The sequence below is a fragment of the Oryx dammah genome, unplaced genomic scaffold (genome assembly GCF_014754425.2).
Source record: "Oryx dammah isolate SB20612 unplaced genomic scaffold, SCBI_Odam_1.1 HiC_scaffold_10, whole genome shotgun sequence".
NCBI classification, from domain to species: domain Eukaryota; kingdom Metazoa; phylum Chordata; class Mammalia; order Artiodactyla; family Bovidae; genus Oryx; species Oryx dammah.
In genome coordinates, this window is record NW_024070194.1 from 80,140,552 (window position 1) to 80,165,089 (window position 24,538).

Sequence of the window (24,538 nt, forward strand, 5' to 3'; positions counted from 1 at the left end):
ATTTCTTTGCATTGATCGCTGAGGAAGGCTTTCTTATCTCTCCTTTCTATTCTTTGGAACTCTGCATTCAAATGTATATCTTTCCTTTTCTCCTTTGCTTTTCACTTCTCTTCTTTTCACAGTTGTTGTAAGGCCTCCTCAGACAGCCATTTTGCTTTTTTGCATTTCTTTTTCTCAGGGATAGTCTTGATCCCTGTGTCCTGTACAATGTCATGAACCTCTGTCTGCAGGTCATCAGGCACTCTGTCTATCAGATCTAGTCCTTTAAATCTATTTCTCCCTTCTACTGTATAATCATAAGCGATTTGATTTAGGTCATACCTGAATGGTCTACTCAGTGAATAGTCTTTTCTTTCTTTTAATTAGCATTTAGCTCATAGCAATATTAATATTTCTTCTTTCATATTAACAAATGCATAGAATTCTGTTTATTGGATTTACACTATAATTTTGCATGTAAACTGAACATACTTTGGCCATTCAATGACAAATGCACAGAAACAGTGAACTTCCCAATTCTAAGGTCATAGATTAATTTGTATGCTGAAACAGCAACCCTCTAATTCCCACAGAAATCTAATCTACACATACTGAGCAATAAAAAAACTGTGGAATAGTTGTTTATGATGGTTTGGTTTTTACTTTTTCAAATGTAAGATTTTTATACCACAACTAATGAGAGAAAAATCTATCCCAAATTATGTTATTGCTTTCAGTTCAGTTCAGTTGCTCAGTAATCACTTTAAAAAATCCTTACAGATAGTATAGATTTAGATATTACAGATATCTATTATACCTATCTATAGATATCACTCTCCAGATAGGTGGAAGAATGGGTAGATAGGTGGATGGATGGATGGATGGATGGATGGATAAGATAGATGCTTCTTTTTGTCAACTACATTCTTTTCTTTCAGTATTCTCCAGAACTGGAGGATATTTCAAGTCTGCCCACTCAAATCATTAATTAGCTTGTAAGGGTATTGGTGGGGAAATAGTGAGATTTGAGAACCCAGCAATTTCAAAGGAAGTGTTCAATGATGTTCTGATCTTAAAGGAGTCACATCATACAGAGAAGGCTCTTCTTCTTCTTCTCCTCCTTCCCCTTCCCCTTCCTCTTCTTCTTCTACTTCTTTTCTTAAGAAGAAGAAGAAGAAAATATTCTTCTAAATATCTGTGTCCTGGTAGGGAATTCCAAGTCTAGCCCTCAATATAGTCATTTATTAATTTGCTGAAGATGAACCAACAGGTTTTCTGTGTATAAATTCCAGAGGCATGTGATTGTGATGCAAGTTTGAGCAGGGAGTGTTTCTTCTGTGATCTCACTGCATCCTGATGGCCTTATATATGTGGCACTGAAACACATCCTGACCATCTCAGTAAGTGACAGTCACTCAGTAAGTCACTCAGTCACTCAGTAAGTGACAGTTTACACATGTTGTTCTCTCTTGGACCTAGCTTAAAATTCTCCTCTTCCTGAAAACTTTCCAAGATTTTTCATTTGTTTTTCTCTGATCTTTCCTTTACCCTATAACCTTCACCTTTTTTTTGGCAGCTATAGTCCATTTTATTGCCACTATTGCCTTTCTAGGTATATATCTTTTTAAATTTATTTATTTATTTTAATTGGAGGCTAATTACTTTACAATATTGTAGTGGTTTTCACCATACATTGATATGAATCTGCCATGGGTGTACATGTGTCCCCATCCTGTAACCCCCCTCCCACCTCCCTCCCCATCCCATACCTCAGGGTCATTCCAGTGCACCAGCCCTGAGCATCCTGTCTCATGCATCAAACCTGGACTGGACAAATAGAAAGCCCAGAGATAAATCCATGCACCTATGGACACCTTATCTTTGACAAAGGAGGCAAAAGTAGACAATGGAGAAAAGACAATCTCTTTAACACATGGTGCTGGGAAAACTGGCCTACCACTTGTAAAAGAATAAAACTAGAACACTTTCTAACACCATACTGCTACTGCTAAGTCACTTCAGTCGTGTCCGACTCTGTGTGACCCCATAGACAACAGCCCACCAGGCTCCCCCGTCCCTGGGATTCTCCGGGCAAGAACAGTGGAGTGGGTTGCCATTTCCTTCTCCAATGCATGAAATTGAAAAGTGAAAGTGAAGTTGCTCAGTTGTGTCTGCCTCTTTGAGACCCTATGGACTGCAGCCTACCAGGCTCCTCCGTCCATGGGATTTGCCAGGCAAGCGTACTGGAGTGGGGTGCCATTGCCTTCTCCAAACACCATACACAAAAATAAACTCAAAATGGATTACAGATCTAAACGTAAGACCAGAAACTATAAAACTCCTAGAGGAAAACATAGGCAGAACACTCTCTGACATAAATCACAGCAGGATCCTCTATGACCCACCTCCCAGAGTAATGGAAATAAAAGCAAAAATAAACAAATGGGACATAATTAAACTTAAAAGCTTTTGCATAATGAAGGAAACTATAAGCAAGGTGAAAAGACAGCCTTCAGAATGGGAGAAAATAATAACCTTCACCTTTTAACTTACCTTCACTGATGAGTTGTAGTTAAACATTCTAAATTCATTTTCTATTTGCACATTTGTGTCCACCCAAAGGCAGTCTGTTTAATGAGAGTATCAATGTGTTTTCAAACTGCTTTTTAATCCCTCACACCCTCCATCACCATCTACATTTCCAGGGGCATCAGAGAAGTAAATAATAAGGGGGAAAACTAGAATGAACCACTTGGTACTAGATTAGATTTAGAGACATCCATCTAAATTCGTGTTTACTACAGATAGAGATGAATGGGTAGAATTATAGACATGTGTGTGTACATGGGTCACTTTACATGTGACAGTTTCATGGCTCTCATCACTGAAGGGGCTTGGAGGCAGTGACAGCCCGGTAGCAGTGTGCACACCCAGCAGCCAGACACTGGTTTCTAATAGCACCCTCCACTAAAAGGGGCAGGGCACCATGGAGAAATGGCTGATTTTAGGGCAGGGGCGGAGAAAATACAAGCTAAGCTCAGGGTGTTTCAGGTACTTTCTGGCACTGTCAGAGTGCCAGAAAGTAAGCAAGTGATCAAAAAATAAAAGAATTGGGCCTTGTCATAGGGGCACAGCAGCCAGTCTCAAAGAACTCTTAATACCCAAAGCTGAAACAGTTTGAGCAACAAAACAACAAAGTACAGGTAAACTTCAGAGATATTGCAAGTTCAACTCCAGACCACGACGATAAAGCAAACACTGCAGTAAATCAAGACCTACACATTTGTTGATTTCCCAGCATATAAAAATGATGTTTATGCTATACTGTAGTCTATTGAGTGTGCAATAGCATTATATCTAAAAACAATTATGTCTAAGAGTATTTTAATTTTAAAATACTTTATTGCTGAAAAATGCTAATGATCATCAGCTATCAGTGAACTATAACCTTTTTTGCTTGTGGAGAGTTTGAAATATTTCGAGAATTACCAGAATGTAACACATAGGCAAGAAGTGAGAAAATGCTGTTGGAAAAATGGTGCCAGTAGACTTGCTTGAGGCAGGGTTGCCATAAACCTTCCATTCGTTTAAAAAAAAAAAAAAAGAAAGAAATCTGCAAAGCACAATAAAAATGAAGTATGCCTGTATTGAATTATAACCCAAAGTATTATTCAGTTGCTAAGTTGTGTCCAACTCTTTGAGACCCCATGGACTGCAGCATGCCAGGCTTCTCTGTCCTTCACTGTCTCAGAGTTTGCTCAAATTCATGTCCACTGAGTCAGTGATACTATTTAACCATCTCATCCTCTGCTGCCCCCTTCTCCTTTTGCCTTTAGTCTTTCCCAGCATCAGGGTATTATATTCAATGAGTTGGCTCTTTGCTTCAGGTGGCCAAAGTATTGGAGCTTCATCTTCAACAACAGCTTTTCCAATGAGTATTCAAGGTTGACTTACTTTAGGATGGACTGGTTGGATCTCCTTGCAGTCCAAGGGACTCTCAAAGAGTCTTCCGCAGCTCCACAGTTCAAAATCATCAATTCTTTGGTGCTCAGCCTTTCTTATGGTCCAACTCTCACATCTGGTATATGACTACTGAAAAAACCATAGCTCTGACTATATACAGACCATTGTTGGCAAAGTGATGTCTCTGCTTTTTAATACACTGTCTAGGTTTGTCATAGCTTTCCTTCCAAGGAGCAAGCATCTTTTAATTTCATGGCTGCAGTCACTGTCCACCGTGATTCTGGAGCCCAAGAAAATAAAATCTGTCACTGTTTCCACTTTTTCCCCAGGTATTTGCCATAAAGTGATGGAACCAGATGCTATATCTTAGTTTTTTGAATGTTGAGTTTGAAGCCAGCTTTTACACTCTCCTCTTTCACTCTCATCAAAAACTCTTTACTTTCTCTTCACTTTCTATCAAAGTATAAAACAAGTAAATATTCGTGATTCTATCCCTACTGATTCACATAAATGATATAAAAATGAAAATAAATAAATAGGGAGAGTGGGCAAGTGTCCTATGCAAAAGAATTCCAAGTACTTTATGTAGATACCCCCCACCAGTAAGGTAGATCTTGACTGGACACCATTTGAGTATGGGCTGCACTTAGTGACTTGCTTCCAAAGAGTGCAGGGAGAGGGGAGAAGGAGGGAAGCAGAACTTTACAGTGTGAAAACTTGGCGACTATTACCACGGGCAGGTGATCAAGGTCAATATCATCAGCGATAGCCATGCTGATGGTGTGTATCCGGGATGTGATGCAATGAAATTGGTGTATTACTCTGTGATCTTCCTTCCGTAACCCAATAACCTCAGTTTAAACACGAGAAAAATACCAGACACACCCAGCTGAGGGACATTCTGCACAATAACTGACAAGTACTTGTTAAAATTGTCAAGGTCATCAAGGAAAGTCTGAGAATTATCTCATGGCTAAGGAGACAAGACAAATAAGGGTAGTGAGGTAGACTGGATAGGACTCTGAAACACTAAGAAAAAAATCTAATGAAATCTACATAAACTGTGGTAAACAGTTTATGTTAATAGTAATGCAAGATGTTAACAACGGCACTAGCAACTTCCCTGAAGTTTCAGTGGAGAATGGATGCATCTGTATGTACAGCTGTGTCACTTTGCTATGCACCTGAAACCATCACAACATTGTTAATCGCCTATACTCCAATATAAAATAGAAAGTTTAAATTTAAAAATGTGGTTAATAAAAAACATTGGGACTAGGTGAGACATATATGAGACCTCTTTTTGCAGCTTCTCTGTTAATCTGAAAGTATTCCAGACTTAAACATTTATTTAAAAGAAAGGGTGAAGACCAAGGCTTAAGTCCAGGACTGACTGAGGTGGGAAAAAAAAACAACTTGTCTTTCACTGTCGTAGCTGGAGAAGCACTGATCTATAAACACAGGTCTAGGAGGACTTTGACTTTTTCTTCCAGTTTGAAATCTCTTGTACTAACTGAGATGGCTTTGAACTCCTTGCTACTTCCTCCAAGGAATTTTTCTCTTGCATTCCTGGAAGTCTGAAGTCACACTTTGTTCTTTTATCCACCCTTGTCTTATTTTACTGAAAACCTTGTCATTGTCAAGGTGCAGCTGACGAGCTTTGTAAGCAGTTTCTGATTTCTTTCCGCTCCTGCTATTCATCCTGGTGTTATTTAGGCTCATTAAAGGGAACATTTGGGCTTGGCAGTTTGTCACTAAGGTTCAGGTACAACCACATCATTACCAAGCCATCCAAACTTTGGTGATGATGATACCGATGACACACATATAGTCAAGAAACCATTACAGTTATATCACGTTTGATCACAAATTAAATCATACAAGTAATCTTTGTGCCATTCCCTATTTACAGCTTAGAAAGTTTCCTATTCTATGAAATCTGATAGCTTCAATTATTACATGTCTTTCATAAAAAGGTTAAAAAAAATGTGCACCTCTTTCTAAGTATGTTACTGTTTAAGTAACAGTGGTTTTAATTTTGGAAGTAATCTGGATAATGAATGTAAAAAGATAGTAAGTATAGTTTTATAAGCAAAGAGTTATGACCTTAAAATTATAATCATCAGCTTATTGTTAGATAGCTAGGGTTTAGTGAAGAAGCAATGAACTGGCACCTAAAACAGTGATACCCTATAAATAGCCTTCTAAATGGCTTTTTGATATTTGATATCTCTATTGAGACAGGTAAGGAAGAATCTGCAGTTTGAGACTTCTGTTTAATATTTGATTTATTTCACTAGTCAAGAAATCAAACAACCAACAGGCTTTTTTCTTTATCTTTTTTAATGAAATGCCCCTGGGGCCTATTTTCCTCTGTGGTTTAAACTGGACAGAATCAGGATAGGATTCTTCCATCAGTTTGAAAGTCTGAAATATTTTCTTTAAACAGTGTTTCCTTTATTATTCCCAGACAATCGTTAGAGGAAACAAACCCTGCAAGGAGACCTCCATCAACGGCCTGCTGGAGGATTTTGACAACATCTCCGTGACCCGCTCCAACTCCCTGAGGAAGGAAAGCCCACCCACCCCAGACCAGGGAGCCTCCAGCCGTGGTCCAGGCCATCGGGAAGAAAACGGCTTTCTCACCTTCTCGCAGTATTCCAGTGAATCTGACACCACTGCTGACTATGCATCTGAAAAGTACAGAGAAAAGAGTCTCTATGGAGATGATCTGGAGCCGTTTTATAAAGGCAGCCACTCTGCCAGGCAAAATGGGCACGTAGTGAAGATGCAACACGGGGAGGCCTACTATCCTGAGATGCAGCCTTTGCAGTCCGACAGAGCCCGGTTTCCTGCAGATTATCACGCACACTTGGACTCACTGAGCAAACCCAGCGAGTACGGTGACCTCAAGTGGGGCTTCCAGAGAGCCTCGGGAAGCTCCCCTCTGGATTATCCATTCCAGTTCATGCCTTCTAGAACTGCAGGGACCAGTGGGTGCTCAAAGGAGAGCCTGGCGTACAGCGAAAGTGAATGGGGACCCAGCCTGGATGACTATAACAGGAGGCCAAAGTCATCGTACCTGTGTCAGACGAGCCCTCAGCCCGCCATGCGGCAGAGGTCCCGGTCAGGCTCCGGGCTCCAGGAGCCCACGATGCCCTTCGGAGAAAGTGCATTTAAAACCCACCCCCAAGGACACCCCTACAGCTCCTACACGTACCCGCGCCTGTCTGAGCCCACAGTGTGCGTTCCAAAGGTAACGTCCACTGCCTCCCTCCCTCCAGCATGCGGGACCTCCATAAGGTGTGCTCCCACCACCCTCTTATTTGGATTCTAGAGAGCTGATTAGTCTGTAAGTGAAAATCCATGTCAAAATTCTGCCTGGTTTCCATCCTCAAGCCCCCAGAGCAGAGAATTTAGGGCAAGACACATTTATTCATTAAAATCAAATCCTCTGTGGAGTTCCTACAGGCTTTCTGGGTTAAAAGGCAAAAGAAAATTTTTTTCAAAAGATATTCTGCTATATTAGTGATAAATGTTCTGTGCTGGTACAGCACTGTGTCTTGTGTTACGGAGTATAGAGTTACAGACTGCCAGAGGGAGTAATGGTAAAGGGTACCCAGAACTGCCAACAAGGGGAAAAAAGTCAGGATAATGTGGTAAGTTTTTAATAAAGTTAATTGTATTCAATTCAAGGGACTGTTGGTATTTTGAGAGTATGTTCTTTCTACTAGGTTAGCGCTGACATGTCGTTTGTGTGTGTGTGCGTGCAACTTTAGGATAGATGGAATCTGGTTGCTAGGCCTTCCTTGGTGTGCTTTTTATTTTGTTTTGTCTTATTGTAATTTCTCTTTTAATATTCTTTTCTTAATGTTAACTGTTGTAAATTTGCTTTGAAATGTGACTGGGCCATGATATCCCAAATTTTGGGAACCACTGTTGGAGGAGTTACTGGCTTTGCAAAATACCTTGGAAAGTGTGCCAGCAGTTTATTTTCCCAGTTAACTTAGAAATGTTTTTGCTACCTCCCTGCTACAGCTAAGTGAAGATGGGCCATTTGGCTGTGAGCTCTAGATTACAGAGGTCTCAGACCAGTTGAGGGAGACTTGGCTTCTAGAAGCATGACCGTGGACGTTTGCAACCCAATACTGTCTCTTCAACAGCTTGGTGAGCCACACAGCGAATCTTGGAGGGCAGGGCTGCCTGCATCGTCTGATTGATTATCAATGCCCAATATTTCCCCTTTGTTTATTATTTCTCATAAACATAATCCAAGATGTTGAAGTCTTTTAGAGACATATTGAGAGTGACTTAAGCCATACTCTAGGAAAAGCAAAATAACTATCACTTTAGTTCCCAATATATAAAAATAAATCCTAAGGATATAAAGACCTGAAATATATACTGCCAATTAAAATGTAAATATTGAGAGTGCTTTCCATCTCACTGTGTTATCTATTTGAACTCCCATGATGAAGGTAACATGACTGCCTTTTCCTATGTTCTCCCCAGGGCAATGGTTGGAAAGAGGTCTGTCTAACTAACTGGCAGACAAAAGCCCTAGGAAGCCATATGCATGTGTCATGATTCAGGAGATCATTTGTATAATTTCCCGTGCACATCGCCCAACCCAAGGTTGTAGAGCATCACAGCTGTAGAATGAACTAAGCAAATTAACACATTCTGTAGCTGAATCTAGTTACATTCTCTAGTTTGTGACCATCAGTGTTTGCTTTAGGAATAAAGAATGTGATTTCTTTCAGCTTTACCAAGTTTATAACTGACAAAATTTTAAGATATTTGAAGTGTACAAGATGATGATCTGATCTACATGTACACTGTGAAGGGATTTCCCTCGCTGAGTTGACATTCATGACCTCACATATTTACCTTTTTGCTTATGTATGAGAAATTTAGGTTCTCCTCTCTTAGCAGATTTCAATTCTGCAATATAGTACTGTCAACTACAATCACCATGTGATACAATCCATCCTCAGACCTTAGAGCTGAAAGTTTGTATCCTTTAACCAACTTCCTTTTCTCCACTTCCTAGACCCTGGCAACTACTTTTATGTTCTCTGTTTCCATGAGTTTGACTTCTTCCTTTATTTTCTAAAATTCACATATAAATGATACCATTTGCAGTAGTTGTCATTCTCTGTATGGCTTATTTCACTTAGCATAATGCCCTTCAGTTTCTTCCATGTTATTACAGATGACAAGGTTCAAGATTTCCTTCTCTTGTAAGGCTGACAAATATTCCTTTATATATACATTTCTTTGAGTCACATTTTCTTGATCCATTCATTTGTTGGATGGCAACCCACTCCAGTATTCTTGCCTGGAGAATCCCTTGGGCAGAGGAGCCTGGTGGGCTACAGTCCATAGGGTCACAAAGAGTTGGACAAGACTGAAACAACTTAGCGCAGACACCTCTTTAATAATAGCTATCCTAACAGGTTGAGGTAGTATCTCATTGTGCTTTTAATTTGCATTTCACTGATGATTACTGATGTTGAGCCCTTTTTATATACCTGTTGGTATTCAGGTCCTTTACCCATTTTTAAATTATGGTATATGGTAATATGGTATTTTTGCTATTGAATTCCTTGCTATGAGTTTCCAGCATACTTGATATTAACTCCTTATCAAATATGTGATCTGAAAATATTTTCTCCTGTTCTGTAGGTTACTTTTTCATTTTGTTGGTGTTTTTTTTACTGTACAACTGAAGGTATCACATTTCCTCATTGCAAACTACATTACAAAGTCATAGTAATCAAAACAAGATGGTTTTTGCATAAAACACACTTAGATTAGTGGAACAGAATACACAACACAGAAATAAACCTCACATACATGTAGTCAGTTATTGAAGAAAGAGCCAAGAATGTACAATGGGGAAAGAGTAGTCTCTTTAATAAATAGTGTTGGGAAAACTGGACAGCCATGTGTAAAAGAGTGAAACTGGACTCCTATCTTAAACCAATGGAACAGAATAACAGAGTACAGAATACAAAGAAACTGGACCCCTATCTTAAACCAATGGAACAGAGAATTCCAGCTATCCATGGAATTCTCCAAGCCAGAATACTGGAGTGGGTAGCCTTTCCCTTCTCCAGGGAATCTTCCCAACCCAGGCATTGAATCGGGATCTCCTGCATTGCAGGCAGATTCTTTACCAAATGAGCTATCAGAGAAGCCCCTTTCTTTGCTCAGCAGAAGTTTTTTCATCTAATTTAGTCCTACTTGTTTATTTTTGCTTTTGTTGCCTTTGCTTTTAGTGTCAAGTCTAAAAAAGTCATGGCAAAGAACAATGTCAAAGAGCTTTCTTCTAGAAACTTTATGGTTTCAAGTCTTTAATCCATCTGAGTTGAATTTGTGTATGATTGGTTTAAGATAGGGGTCGAATTTCATTCTTTTACACACGGCCGTCCAGTTTTCCCAACACTATTTATTGAAGAGACTACCCTTTCCCCATTGTACATTCTTGGCTCCTTTTTCAATAATTGACTACTTGTGTGGGGTTTATTTCTGGGTTGTGTATTCTGTTCCACTGATCTAAGTGTATTTTATGCCAAAACCATCCTGTTTTGATTACTCTAACTTTGTAATATAGTTTGCAATGAGGAAATATGATACCTCCAGTTGTATTCTTTTTCCTCAGAATTGTTTTGGCTATACATGGTTGAATATGATTTGTCTGTGCAGTATATTTGAATGCTTGTGTTGAGAGCTGTTTTAGGTCATTGTCGTTGAGGAAATTGTGTTCCAAGGCTTTAACCTTTCAGTCATGGAGCTGTATTTTGCCCATTAACATGTTTAGTCATCCAGCAGTCATTTTCAACATCTGAAAAACCAAGATATTTCACTTAGAATCCTCAGCTCTTGAGTCTCAGGTTTCCCTTTTGAGAGGTGGAACCATTTGTTGTCCCTGGGCCCACGTTTCCACGTAGCATTGGAAACAGAACTGTCTGGAGATAAAGGCTCGCCCAATTAGAAAAGATAAGCTCTGCCTAGCACTCTTCACTCGTTTTTCCCATTAGCCTAATCCCTTGGGGCATTTAAGATTTAATATAACCACCAACATCCTCTGCCTATTCATTTCACAGAAGGGGACACTGAGGTCCAGAAAGTCACATGGCACACTTAAGGTTTCATTTGCTCGTTACAAAACAAGAACAAGAATCCAGGCCTGGAGTTTCTCCCAATTCAACATTCTTCCCATTATATTGGCATATGTAATTTTAGGGGTTCAACTGCATTTGCCAGTAAAACCCACGTGAGGTCCTGGTGGCCACCAGAACTTTAGGTTCACTGGAGAAATAGAGAGAAGATGGAGTGAAGGATCAAGGCAGGGAGGGAGGAGGCAGCAGGGAGGGAATAAACTGCCCCATCCTTACCGTGCCCTCTCTTGCAGACTCCCAAACATAAGGCAGAGCAGAGCTGCCCTGACATCTGGTTTTCTCAAACCCAGAAACAATGTAGAAACTATTATGGCTCAGGAAAAAAGCACATAACACTCCTACCGAGTCGTTTTCATCCCTTATAATCAGAACTCCAAGCTGTTGTTCCATGTTTCATCGGAGACCCATGAGAAATTCAGGAGCAGGTCTTGTGGGAGGATAGGAGGTGAGGGGCCTGTTAGTAATTAAAATGTTTGCTTAAAAATATAACATCATTCTAAAAATAGTTAGGTGTTTATGTCCTTAGAACTAAACTCTTGAAAATCTACCAAACACATTTGGATTTTCTGCTGAGAGAAGAAATGACGATCACGACTCAGATTTGACTTTGCCTCATGGAAAATTCTAGAAACCTAGAAACCGGTGGGTAATGTTCACAATAATGAGAGAAAGCGTGAAACTTGGTTTCCAGATAGAGCAAAAATGAGGAGGGTGTGTATGTGTGTGTGTGTGTAAGAGAGAGAGAGAGAGAGAGACCAGTTTTACATTTTGGCTTAAATTGAAAAAAATAAAATTACGCATGTTAACATATAGTAAAAAAAATCCTGCAATGTTATCTACCTACCTACTTTTCCCATTAGAGTGACAAGAATTAAGGTTGTTATGAATATGTAGATACTGGCATCTGAATATGTAGATACTGGCATCCATCTCTCTACTTCTAAATGGTTTTTCTGCTGGGGCTAAGCAGATGAATCCTTAAGAGGAAGATAAGGTCAAACCAAATCCATACAGGACTTACAGAACTACAAAAGTGTGGAAAGAGGCTGTTTTCCACCCTGCCCTGCAGACAAGCCTGCATTAGAGGGAGGGAAGCTGGCTGGAGCTCCTGGCCACGCATGTGACTGTGCTTATTCCGACACTCTCCAGGGACCAGGCGGCTGCTGGCTCAGGTGTCTGGTGCTGGCCTGGGACATCCATCCCTTGTTCTGGCTCCAGCTGCTGAGAAGCCCCTAGTATCATCCCCGATCTGCCAGTTGACTAGGCACTGGCTGGGGGTCAGATCCACGTGTTGCCTTGTTGAGCATCATGTCCTGTAAATTCTTGCCCCCTTTGAACAGATGAGCCCGCCAGGGCTTTGAGAGGCTCAGTAAACAGCCTGATCAGCCTGCTCATAGGAGAGCTGGGACCCAGCTTTCCGGGCTCAGCCCCTCACTAGACACTGGCTGCATCCCCAGTGGCACAGGGATAGCTTTTGTGGGTGCCAAGCCTTAACTTGGCTTCTTAGAATCTCCTCTGACACCTGCAGCAGTGGAGGGCTGGGTTGTGTCATCCTGTTCTCCTCTGTAGCAGGATTTCTCAGCCTGGACACTGTCGACATTTGGGGTCTGGTAACTGTTGTGGGGGTGCCCCCCTGCGTGGTAGGATATTTAGCAGCATCCTTGTCGTCTGCTCACTACAGGCAAATAGCACCCCTCCCTCACTTACAACAACCAAAATATCTCTAGAAACAGCCCAGTGTCACATGGGAGCAGAAGCAGCTCCAGCTGGGAACCCTTTCCCCCTCACTGTCGTTTCTCAAGTGCTTTCCGGTAGTCAGGGCTGTAGGTCAGGAAGATACACTCCCTGGCTTGAGTCTTGATGTCACCACTTACAACTGAGCAAACTGCTAAACTGTGCCTTTACTTCTTTATCTGTGAAATAGGCATAAAGACACCTTATGATGCAGAGTGAGGTTAAATAAGTTAATACTTACAGAGCATAATTATTAATATGTATCCTCTACATACATCAGTCTGTATGTATAACTTCTATTAGATGGATGACTGCTGTGATATGATGCTGGGGTTTACTATATGGCAGGTGCTATGCTAAGCCTTTTGCAAACATGACCTGATTTTGTCCTCATGACAACTCCTGAAGAATTCAAGACCATTTCCATTTTTACAGTGAAGGACTGAGACTCAAAGGGACTTAATATTTCTAGACGTCCAAGGATGTGAGACAAACAGCTGAGCCAAGATCCAAAGTTATGTCCATTTGACTCCAAAGTCTATCGATTCTAGGATGTTCCTGTTTCTACAGGGGAAAAAAAAAAAACGAGGCATATAAGGCTTTGGGGAATGGGTGTAAGCCCTCGGGGCCCAGATACTCACACCACAGGCAGCCCTCACCCTGCTGACAAGGAATGGGTGCTGACTCACAGATGGATTTGGTGCACAGGAGCGCACTTTATTCTGTCTGTTCTTGGTAGGCTGGAATCCTTTGACAGGCTTCTTAGAGTCACCAGACTGTGATCTATAGGTAAAGCATCAAGAGTAGGGATCCCTGGAGTCTCATATACACCCCCTCAACCTTGAGTGATGGTCTTATTTAATTTTGCAGAAGAGAGTTCAGATTTTCTCACCCATTACAGAAGACATTGAAGAGTACACGTTCTAGAGTCAGACCCCCAAGATTCGAGCACTGTCCAGCTTTGTTTTCTCCTCTGTGCCTCAGTTCCTTCATCTGCAAATAGGGCATCTCAGTACCTGCTTCCAGCTTGTCCTGTGGCTGGAAAAAGGTTGATAAATGTAAAGGAGTTACCACTTGGCACATCCTCAGTATCAGACCTTATACTCAGGAATGTTTCTGGTTGGAAAACATGTCACCATATCTCTTGTCCCAGTCATAGGAGCATCCTATCGATATGAACTTTTACACATTTTCAAAATATGGTAACAAGTTCTATCTGACTCAGCCCTCACAGTCACTCTGTGCATTCTCATAATTACAACTGTCCTCACTTTAGAGATCTGGATCACAGAAGGCCAGAGTAGTTGTGTGACTTCTTCAAGGTCATGCAAAGCTCTAGGTCATGACTGAGCTGGCCTAAGGACCCCAATCCTGCCACCCCAATTCTTTCTCTGGTCTCCAAAATGGAAATGAAATTCTCAGGCCTCCTATGAAAGCCAGATGCTAAGAGAGAACAGGAAATTTAGCAGCATGAAAGCCAGAACCATCATCACTGTAGATGGATAGCTGTGATGACTCCTTGCCAACCAACACTTCCACGTTGCCCACTTCATCTCCACTGCACAGAGCAGCAAAGTGAGCCATGCTGGGCCCACGTCATTCCAGACAGACAGTGAAATAAGGAATTCTGAGTGAAGATAGAGGACGCAAGGAAAACAGTGGCATGGTTCCCCAGACCCTCCTTCTGGAGTCACCAGTGCAATGACTTTTCATTGCTCAGCTATCACTTTGCTTTCCCTGGAAGGAAAGAGCAGTTGAACCAGTGTGCTCAGCCTTACTGAATCAAGTTTAGTGACTCACCATTCTCTGTGGTACTGGCATACCCAGATTCAACCAAGGCTCCAGGAACAAAACTGTAGCTCCTGAGCTCCTAAGGGTCCTAGGAGAACACTTTTCAGAAACACTTTAGGGGCCTTATGGGTAATGAAATGACTAGGCTGGTTAAATCTGATAGGCTGCACCAACAATCTGAGAAGGGGAAGGGCTGGGAGGGAGAGAGAGAAAGAAAGAAGTGCTTAATCGCCTAATAGAATAACGGAGAGTGCTGCCTGTAGACCTTTTCCTTTACATATGGTCTCCTGTAGGCTGTTCATTAAGGCTCATAAAACACACAAAGAGGTGACTCAGAGCAATAGCTCTGACATCTGTCCCTTCTGATGGAGACTTGAGGCATCTTTTGCATATGAATGAACTCATCTCCCCGTGAATGTTATTATGGTTCAAAGTAAATTGTATTTGGTCATTATAAGTGGGTTTTCCCATTACCAAATTAAAAGTGAAATGAATCTAACCTGGCCTTGTCTGCCCCAGCACTCTCGGAGGCCCTGACATTGTTGAACCATGTTCTTCAGCAGTGAACTAATCCCCAGAGGTCCACCCCCACCCCCACCCCACAACATGCCTGCAGCTGGCGACAGAGGACAGGTCGGGGTAATCTGCTCTTGAATACAGGATGCATCTGCAGAGTTTAGAGCAGCAACTGTGGGGGGTTAATTGGATATACTGACTCCAAGGTTGGGGGACAGCCTGCTGATCAGAGATTGCGTCACTTCTTCATGTAACTCAAGGTTTGCCTCTTTGTACAGGTCATGAGCCATTTGTCAGACTCTCAGTGTGTACTTACCATCCATTTTGTGGATGCATGGGAAAGGCAAGCAAGGAAATGCATGACCCTTCAAACTTCATGGCATAATGTGGAAGTTCCTACATGCCTAGATGGGTATCCAGCATCACAGATGGGAGATTTTCCTGCAAAAAAGTTAAATATGGTGAATAGCTTTCTGCTGCATGCAATTTGGAAACCCAGAAAGTGTCTGACAGTCCAGAACTTCACATACTTCCCAAGTTCCCTGAACAAGGATCTTAAGGAGATACCTTGATCCCTGAGGTCCTAGGGGGTCCAGCTCGTGACCCCTGCTCCCTGCTGTGATGTGTGTGCCTCTTTCACCAAAACTGAATGTCAGCTCAAAGTGTGGGCTGTATCTCTGTGTCATCCGGCCAGTGTCATAGACTCTGAAACAGGGCCACTCCATTTTGTAAATGAACATAAGTAATTTGGAGGAAACTGACCATGGCTTAGCACGTGTCAAGGTTTTGCCTCAAGCTGTGGAAACAGTAGCTACTGTTTATTAAAATGCCATTGGAAGTGGAAAAACTCCCCACCATCCTGTAATAATAGCACTGGTGTCAGCAGCCACCTTGGTGGGAGAAGCAGAGGCTGGAAATTCAAGGGTGGAGACACAGAAGCCCACCAGCCCCCTTAGCAGCACCTCTGCCCCACAGCAGGAAGGCCTGGGGTTGCAGAGCATGACCAAGGGATGCAGGTCACGGGATTTAGTGAATCCCCTTCCCTTGCTTATCTGTCTCTGAAATGTCCCTGCAGAGAAAACCAGCTCCAGATTCTCTCCCAGATCCTTACGAGCGAATGTTTCCCTTTTCCCAAGCCAAGCCTGGCCCTGTTACATTTCCCTTTGAGTCAAGTAAGGACAGGGTGAGATGTCCTTTTCTTACTTAGAGCCCTATGGTTCACTCTTATCCTGTATTTGATTTATAGAGAACAAGCAGCACACAGTCTGGCTTTTTTCATTCCGGGCACGAGCAGTCTCTTTGCTTTGTTGTACTTTGAAAAGGTGTATTAAAGCATCACACTCAGGCACTGGAAACAGCTGCCTCTGCATTCTCTATAACTGCAGGGCATGGAGAGACAGACTCTATCCTTCATGGAAGCTTCTGCAGTCCCCATTATGTGGGTGCAGACTTATACCACGCTCACATGCGTGCACACACACACACACACACACACCCATCCAGCACAATCCAGCCGCAGCCTGCCTGTCACCAGCATGGAAGGCCATGATGACAAATAGATGCTGCTGCAGGAGTTTTTTCCTTCTTTTTTTTCTCTCTCCCTCCTCCCACTGAGCCTTTTTTCCCCAGCCTTGGCATAAAATGGCCAAATGATGTTCCACTGCAGAATTCAATTTCACAGTTCAGTTAGGTCCTTGATTACACTGCCAAATTCAGATTAATGTGCATTTAACTAACATGGATCACAGGAATTCTGGCTGACAGCCAGCTGTAATCAGAGCAATTGATAGCTGTGTGGAGTTTTATGTCCCGTCCACCCCAGGACACCACTGGTGAAATTGATTGATTAAATGAATTCATTGCTATAATTATTTATAATTTTGATACATCACAAGCCTGTGTCTGACCCTATCTTTGAAGATGTTGTGCTTATTGTGCAAGGGCAGTCTGGCTGAGTTGTTAACTGGGAATTATTTATTCCCTTATAATACTGCTTTTTTGTGTGAGGCCTTTCTTAATTCTTGACGAAGTTTGAATAAAGCCATAAAAAAGCAAGATTTAATTTATATGGAATTCTGAAAGTCATTGGGAAACTACAAAATGAATGTTATTAGCCATTTCAAAAAGGAAGGAAACTGAGACATTTTCTATTATTTGTTTTCAGTATTTTTAAAGATTCCTGTAGAGAGAGTTCCTTTTCAGAATGTATCTGATTTTTAGTGACAGTTAGTCATCCTGTGACCTCAGCTAAGCAATTTGGCAGTCTGGTGACATCAGCCTAGGTGATCATTTACAAGTTGATCTGGTCTTCTCTATTATTGCTGCACCTTGCTGTATGGAAACCCACCTTCAGTATATGTAGAACACAGTCTTATTTGTATGAAGCTACTTTTCCACAAAATCGCAGGACTTGTTTCTTGGTGGCTCTTCACTGCTTTCTTTCCTGCCTTCTGCCTTCCCACCCCTGTGCCCTTGAAATAAGGTCTTTCTGCAATAAGGTCTTAGAGCATACACTAGATACATAGATCTTTTGGAAATGGTTTGAGACATGGGTGGTGAAAGGCACATTGGATTCTCTTTTTAAATATCTATACCTTTCCCTAGTCTAATTTTACTCCATTGTGATTTTACTAAATGATAAAATCTTACCTTCATCTCAAGATACTGTAGGCCTGCCCACATAGACTGCAAATGTACTCTTTTTTTCCCTAGAATATATTTGTAAGTCAGGCTGTAGAAAAGGTTGCCAGTTCAAGCTGTACTCCTTTAAAAGTCTTTCTTATAGGCACAAGTGTGTATGTATGTACAAAATAGTATATATGGACAAATTCATCATTTTTGTTTCACCCATTTATGATTTTAAGGTATCATGGGAAAGATTATTTAGAGTAGGAAAATTAAATAGTTATAACAGTTTAAGAGCCATGTAAAAAGGCCAGGAGACCTTGTTATAGAAGAGAGCTTAGACAAACACCTAGAAGAAAGTTTGAGCCTTGTAGATGAACACAAAATTCTGCTGTAGCCACAGAAAAATGAAAGTGATGCATTCATTTTCCTGTAACGATCAACTCATTTTGCTGTAATGATTGATTATCCCTTTTTAATATATTTTGAGCTGATTTATATAAGCCAAGACTATTAAAACACACAGTTAATTTTTCTTCCATCCGCCTCCCTCAGGCATTATCACCCATCATTTTCTGGCCGCGTTCTTGCATCCTGCACCAGGCTGCTTAGACATCTGGGCCCCTAGAGAAATACCCAACCAGGCTTTAGCACTGTAGCTGTCTCTCTATACTGTGTTTGCCTCAGTCCTGACCCCGGCTATCTTCTTACTGTTGAAGGATACCTTGAGAAGCTACCACAAATTCTGAGGTGATACTGTCTAGATTTGAATCCCAGCTCAATTTCTTAGGAGCTATGAGACTTTTCCATGACCTACTTAAACCCATGGTGTCTCAGTTTCCTTATCTGTAAAATGGAACAGTTTCAGGACTTTATCTCATTGTGTTACGTGGGATTTAAACACAGGCACATATATGAAATGCTTAAAATGGTCCCTGGCACGTAGAAAGCACTCAGCAAATGTCAGGTATCATTATGAACATCAGTGTGAGTTACTCCTACAGGACAGGCTTCTAACAAAGCAGTTGGTTAAAGGAAGGAACCCGACTTTGGCTCCCAGTAAAACATTCCAACTTTTATCAAAAAGAGAATGTTAAGCCTTGATTTGTAGAGGTGACAACGAATATAAGAATTGCCAGGGCAGACAGTAAACCAGCCTGTGGTGCCGGTGTGCCCATCAGCTGGGACGTGGACACTGTCCCACTGGGGGTGACCTGACCTGAACCAAAGAATCGGACGGTAGATTGTGGTTTGGGGCACTTGACCTTGGATGGCTTGGGGAGAGTTTTGCCTCCCAGAGCTTCAGTTTTATCAACCATACAGTGGGATTGTCTACCTTCTGCTTGTCTGTTTCAGTGAAAAATCATGAGGCTAGCCACAGTGTTTGAGCCAGTGACAGTCACCCTCATGGAACCCTTGGGTCATGAAGATTACCTGGGGACCATGGTTCAGCCACACAGTCAATAGAACAGGTTGCTTATGAATTTCTCCTTTACATAGCCAGCCATTCGTCCCCCATCATCTCTTTGAGTGGACGGAGCATGGAGAGAGGAACACGCATTCTCTCCCATTAGCCAAATGTCCATTGTCCTTTGACCCATATCCCTTGAGTCTGGTACCAAAACCTGTCTCTTGTGATGGCATTTGTGCCTCATCCATTGCTTTTTTAAGAATCTGCACCTCCTCCTAGCAGCCATTGAAAGACAATGGCACTCTTTTATCTCTAAGACCTAATTTCAAAGACCTTTAGCTCACAGTGAACTCTGCAGTCTGTCTAACTGGAAATCCTCCCATTTATGAAGACAAGCATCCTTGTCTTTTGGTATTTAATTATTTAATTATATTTTTGGTATTTAATTATTTATTTTTTAATTTATTTTTTATTCTATATTGGAGAATAGTTGATTTGCAAGACAAAAGGGGGTAAGAATATACACTGGAGAAAAGATAGTCTCTTTCATAAGTGGTGCTGGGAAAACTGGATAGCTACATGGTAAAGAATGAAATTAGAACATTCTCTAACACCATACACAAAACTAAATGTAAGATCAGATTCAAATGGTGTTTTCTTGATGTCACATGGCAGTCATAGACAGTATCAGACAAGTAGAGTCTGATAAAGAAGAGCAGTGGAGGAATGTGATTCCTACCAGAGACACCTTTCACTTCTACCATTTCTTCAGAGATCAGTTATACCTGCTTGCAGAGAAGGAATTCTGTTTCAAAGTACAGGAGGAAATACTGTCATAAAGACAGCAGGAGATAATGGCATGTGATGGCTCCCAAGACACACTTTCAAGAGTAAAAGTCATAGACCCTGCTTCCCCTCACATGATGGCCTTGTAACTAGCCTGGGCTTTGCTAATCTGAGCTTAATTTGCAGGAAGAACTTAATTATTTAATTTACACCAACATTTGTCATCCCCTAACCCTAGCACATACACAGATCAGTTTTGTGTATGGCACAAATCCAGGGCCTTAGACAAAAACCAACGTGATCTCAAATACAGCATTTCAATGATGTTCACTATATTATAATGAGCCACTTTGTTTTAGAAGATGCGTGTAATAGGAATATATATACAAGTACATTGTAAGTATTCAGTAAATGCTCACTAGTTTTATTACCATTGTAGTTACTATTTATTATTTTCTTTTACATTCCATTTTGCTAAGCACTTTATATAATAGCACTACCTAGAATGAATTAATAGATTGTATGGAATAGTCTCTGTTCAAATTCTTTAATTTGTATTCAATTCTTTAGCATTTGCAGTGACTAAAGGAGGTAGGTATTATTATTATTATTAGGCAGGTCCATTATTATTCTGTAGATATTGTTATTATTACTCCCATTTTAAAGATGAGAAAACTGAAGCACTGGAGTTTAAATAACTTGCCCAATGTCGCACAACTTGTAAATGGTAAATAAAGGCTTTGAGTCCAGAGTCTTTTCTTAAACAATAGGCTGCTCTAGGGGGCCCTTAGGCTTACCTTAAGCCTCATAAAAACTCTCAGAGAAAGGTATGATGACCCTGATTTTACTAAGTGATTTGACTCAAGTCACCAGAATCAAAATTCAGCTTTCAATACATCCTTAAATACGTTCTCTCCACTCTGCAACCAGGCCAGGGCTCAGACTGCACAACACCCCAGCCCTGGCTGGTGTGAGGCTTGCGAGTGCAGCAAGGCAGGAGGCCGGCAGTGTGATCTGGAGCCAGAGGGTGGTGCGTAGACTAGGACCATGACGGCACCCGTCAGGGGCCCACTGTGTGCAGACCTTGTTCCCTCACTTGGGGAGGTGGCCCTGGTCACGCGGTATGAAGGCCAGTGCCTCTGACCGTGCCTGGGTCTGATAACCACCATGTGGCCAGGTGCGGCGGGCACCCTGCTGCACCCTGCTTCACTTCTCTGTGGCAAGTGACGGTCCCTCACTCCTTCCTTCCTGAAACACTGTCCTTCTGGGCCTCAGGACACCCTAGGCCCTTCGTGCCTTTCCTGCCAAATTGGCTTCTCCTCCTCAGCTCCTCTGCAGCTTCCCCCTTCTCTTTATAGACTCCACATACTGGAGTCCTTGAACTTTCTCTTACACATTCAGTGCCATGGCTTTTAATACAAGCTAAATATTGACAACTCTCAGATTCATGTCGTCAGCCTCAGCTCTTCCCTGGACTGGAGGCATGCCTGTCACCTAAGAGACATCTCTGAGTGGATGATTAATAGCTGTCTCACACTTAATATGGCCGTGATGGAACTCTGGGTTTTCCCCCATGTGTACCTATTAGTGTGTAATAAAGAATCCCGGGCTACTGCCATCTGAAGGCTTGACTGGAGCCAGAGCATCACCTCCAAGATGACACACTTGGCTGTTGGTGGGAGGCTTCTGTTTCTAGCTGGCTCTTGGCAGGAAGACCTCTCCATAGATTTTTGAGTGCCCCACAACATGGCAACCAGAGAAAGCCAGAGCAATAGGAGAGAGTGGAGGGAAGCCACTATGTCCATACTGACCTCAGAGGGCACTTGCTGTCACTTCCACTATATTCTTTTCCCCACATAAATCCACCTGATACCGCGGAGAAGACTGCACATTCCTGTGGAGAAGCAGGGATCCCTGGGAGCCGTCTTGGAGGCTGATTCACGCCCACAATCCTGCTTCTGCACTTGCGCTCCTCCTATTGCTAAGTGGCCTGTTTCTCAAGCCAAAATCCTGGGAATTACCTCTGATTCTTCTGCTTCATATTCTAATCCCATCCGTCAGAAAATCCTGCCAGCTCTGTCTTTAGACTTGACCCCGGATCCCACCGTTCCTCATGCCATGTAGAGAACCCACCCTAATCCCTGCCCACACTAGCTGCAGTAAGCTCACTGGCATCCCTGCCACCAGAGCTGCTCCTTCAGCACCGAGAGTCAGGACCCCACCACGCCTCTCTGCGTAGCAACCTCCGGCGTCCTTGCCGTGGGTGCGCACGAGCTGCCTGAGCACTGCCTCTCTGTCCGTCTTCCCCAGGCGCCTGCCCTCAGCTCTGTGCTGCGCAAGCCTCTATGTGTTCAGAGCTCTGTGCATGCCGTGCCGCTGCCTGGACTGCCCCCCTCCCCACATTCCAGGGCTCGCTCCCTCACCTCAGCCAGGCTTCTACTCGTGCGGCACCTCTCAGAAAGCCTTCCTTAGCCCACCCATCCAAGACGGCATCTTGTTTCTCTCAACCCCCTTCCTCTGTCTTATTTTTCATACCACCCGTTGCTACTAGACCATATTCTGCATAGTTATTGATTTTCTTGTCTATCATCCATCTTCTTCTCTAGTAAACTCCAGGAGGACAGAAATACCATCCATTACGATTATTGCTGGACCTTCCCACGGCACCTGAGATGGTGCCTAACAGATAATAGTTGCTCAAATATTAATTTGCATGCTAAATGAATGGGGCTTCCCTGGTGGCTCAGACAGTAAAGAATCCACCTGCAATGTGAGAGACCTGGGTTTGATCCCTAGGTTGGGAAAATCCCCAGGAGGAGGGTATGGCCACCCACTCCAGTATTCTTGCCTGGAGAATCCCACGGACAGAGGAGCTTGACAAGCTAGAGTCACTGGGGTCACAAAGAGTTGGACATGACTAAGCAATTAAGCACAGCACTAAATGAATGAATGAATGGACCACACAGGACCAGTGAATTCAACAGTGAATAGAACAGTGCAACCCTGTAGAATATTCTGCAGTGGTGGAAATGTTTTCTTACCTGCGCTGTTCGATGTGTCGACTCATTAAATACCTAACATATGACTAATGTGAATGAGGAATGGAATTTTTAACTTTGGTTTCTATTGATTTTAATTAGATAGGCACATGTAGCCAGTAACCATCATTTAGAGCAAATCTGGATCCTTGTGGTAGATGAGGGTGAGCATGAAGATGTCATTCCGTGTACATCCCAGTAGAGTAGTAGAGATTTCCTGGGATGCTATGTTAAGAAGGAGGCTGAGGTCCCATCAACAAATCTTTTTCAAGCACCTTCTGTTTACCCAATACTCTGTTATTATCAGGATCTTGCACAAAGGAGTGCATTGATCTACTAACACTTCCTGCTTTGGGCAAGGAGGTGAGGGTAGTGTGCTGTTCATATTCACCATCCTTGACCTCAGTCATTCCAGGGGTGACCGGAGCTCCTTCTTGGTCTTTTCCAGAGTGTGACTGCTGAAATCTACCTCTACTGTCTTGGAAACCCCTCACTGGCTTCCCCCACCCCTGGCCTATCTGTCCTCCCCATCTGCTCCGCTGAGTCCCTCAATCCTCTCTTCATAATCAGAGTAGAATGTTCTTGGCTATAATCCTTTTGAGGGCTGAGTATATTTCTCTTTTACACACACACACACACACACAGCCCTGCAAATATGTTTTCTCTCATGACATTTGTACTGTTAGTGCCTCAGACATATCCCTTCACTGCTGAGTGTTTCTATCTGCAAGCACTGCTTTCCTTTGTCTAAAACAGTAGTCCTTAATCAAGGGTGATTTTGTCCATATCCTGGGAACATTTGACAACATCTTATGAAAATTTTTGGCCATAAATGGGAGGAGAACCTGCTACAGCATCTAGTGGGTAGAATCCAGGGATGCTGCTAAATATCCTTGAACGTGTAGGACAGCTATCCACATCAAGGAATTATCTGACCTAGAACATCATGGGTACCAAGGCTACAAAATCCTGGTCTTAGACCTTCCTCTGACTGTCAGAGCCTGCTCAGTCCAGGACACAGAAGGCCAAGGAATTCATATCCCAAGGAGCTGATGGTAAGCAGATTTGGTACCTGAATACCTTAACTCTCTGCTCTGAGATGGGACAGTTTTAAAGTGCGTGTCCTAATAGTCTTCCAGGGTTTAGACTTGCCTAGTGGGATTAAGTTCCAGTTCCATCAGTGGTATCTTGCTGTGTGTGTTAGAGTTCACCAGAAAAACAGAACCAACAGGGTGTGCGTGTGCGTGCGTGCATGCGTACAGAAAGAGGAAGAGACTAAGAAACTGACGCCTGCAATTGTGGGGGCTAGAAATTCCAGCAAGGACTGATAGAGACTTGAGCCCAAGGGCAGTGTAGGTGCAAAAATCTTCCTCTTTGTGTAAACTCAATCTTTTCTCTTCAGACCTTCAACTGATTTGATTTGGCCCACCCACATTTTGTAGGGTAATCTGTTCTACTCGAAGTCTACTGAGTTAAGTGTTAATCACATCTGAAAATTGCCTCCACAG

The 24,538-nt window shown here is 42.4% G+C and overlaps 1 protein-coding gene across 2 annotated transcripts in view; it reads left to right on the forward strand.

Annotated features, from left to right (window-relative positions):
- Positions 1-24,538, forward strand: part of PAK5 (p21 (RAC1) activated kinase 5) — a 415,486-nt gene that overhangs the window by 364,130 nt on the left and 26,818 nt on the right. For both annotated transcript variants that reach the window (XM_040248311.1, XM_040248309.1), the window contains one exon: positions 6,413-7,198. In XM_040248311.1, coding sequence (XP_040104245.1) covers positions 6,413-7,198 — 786 coding nt within the window. The remainder of the gene's footprint in view (positions 1-6,412; positions 7,199-24,538) is intronic.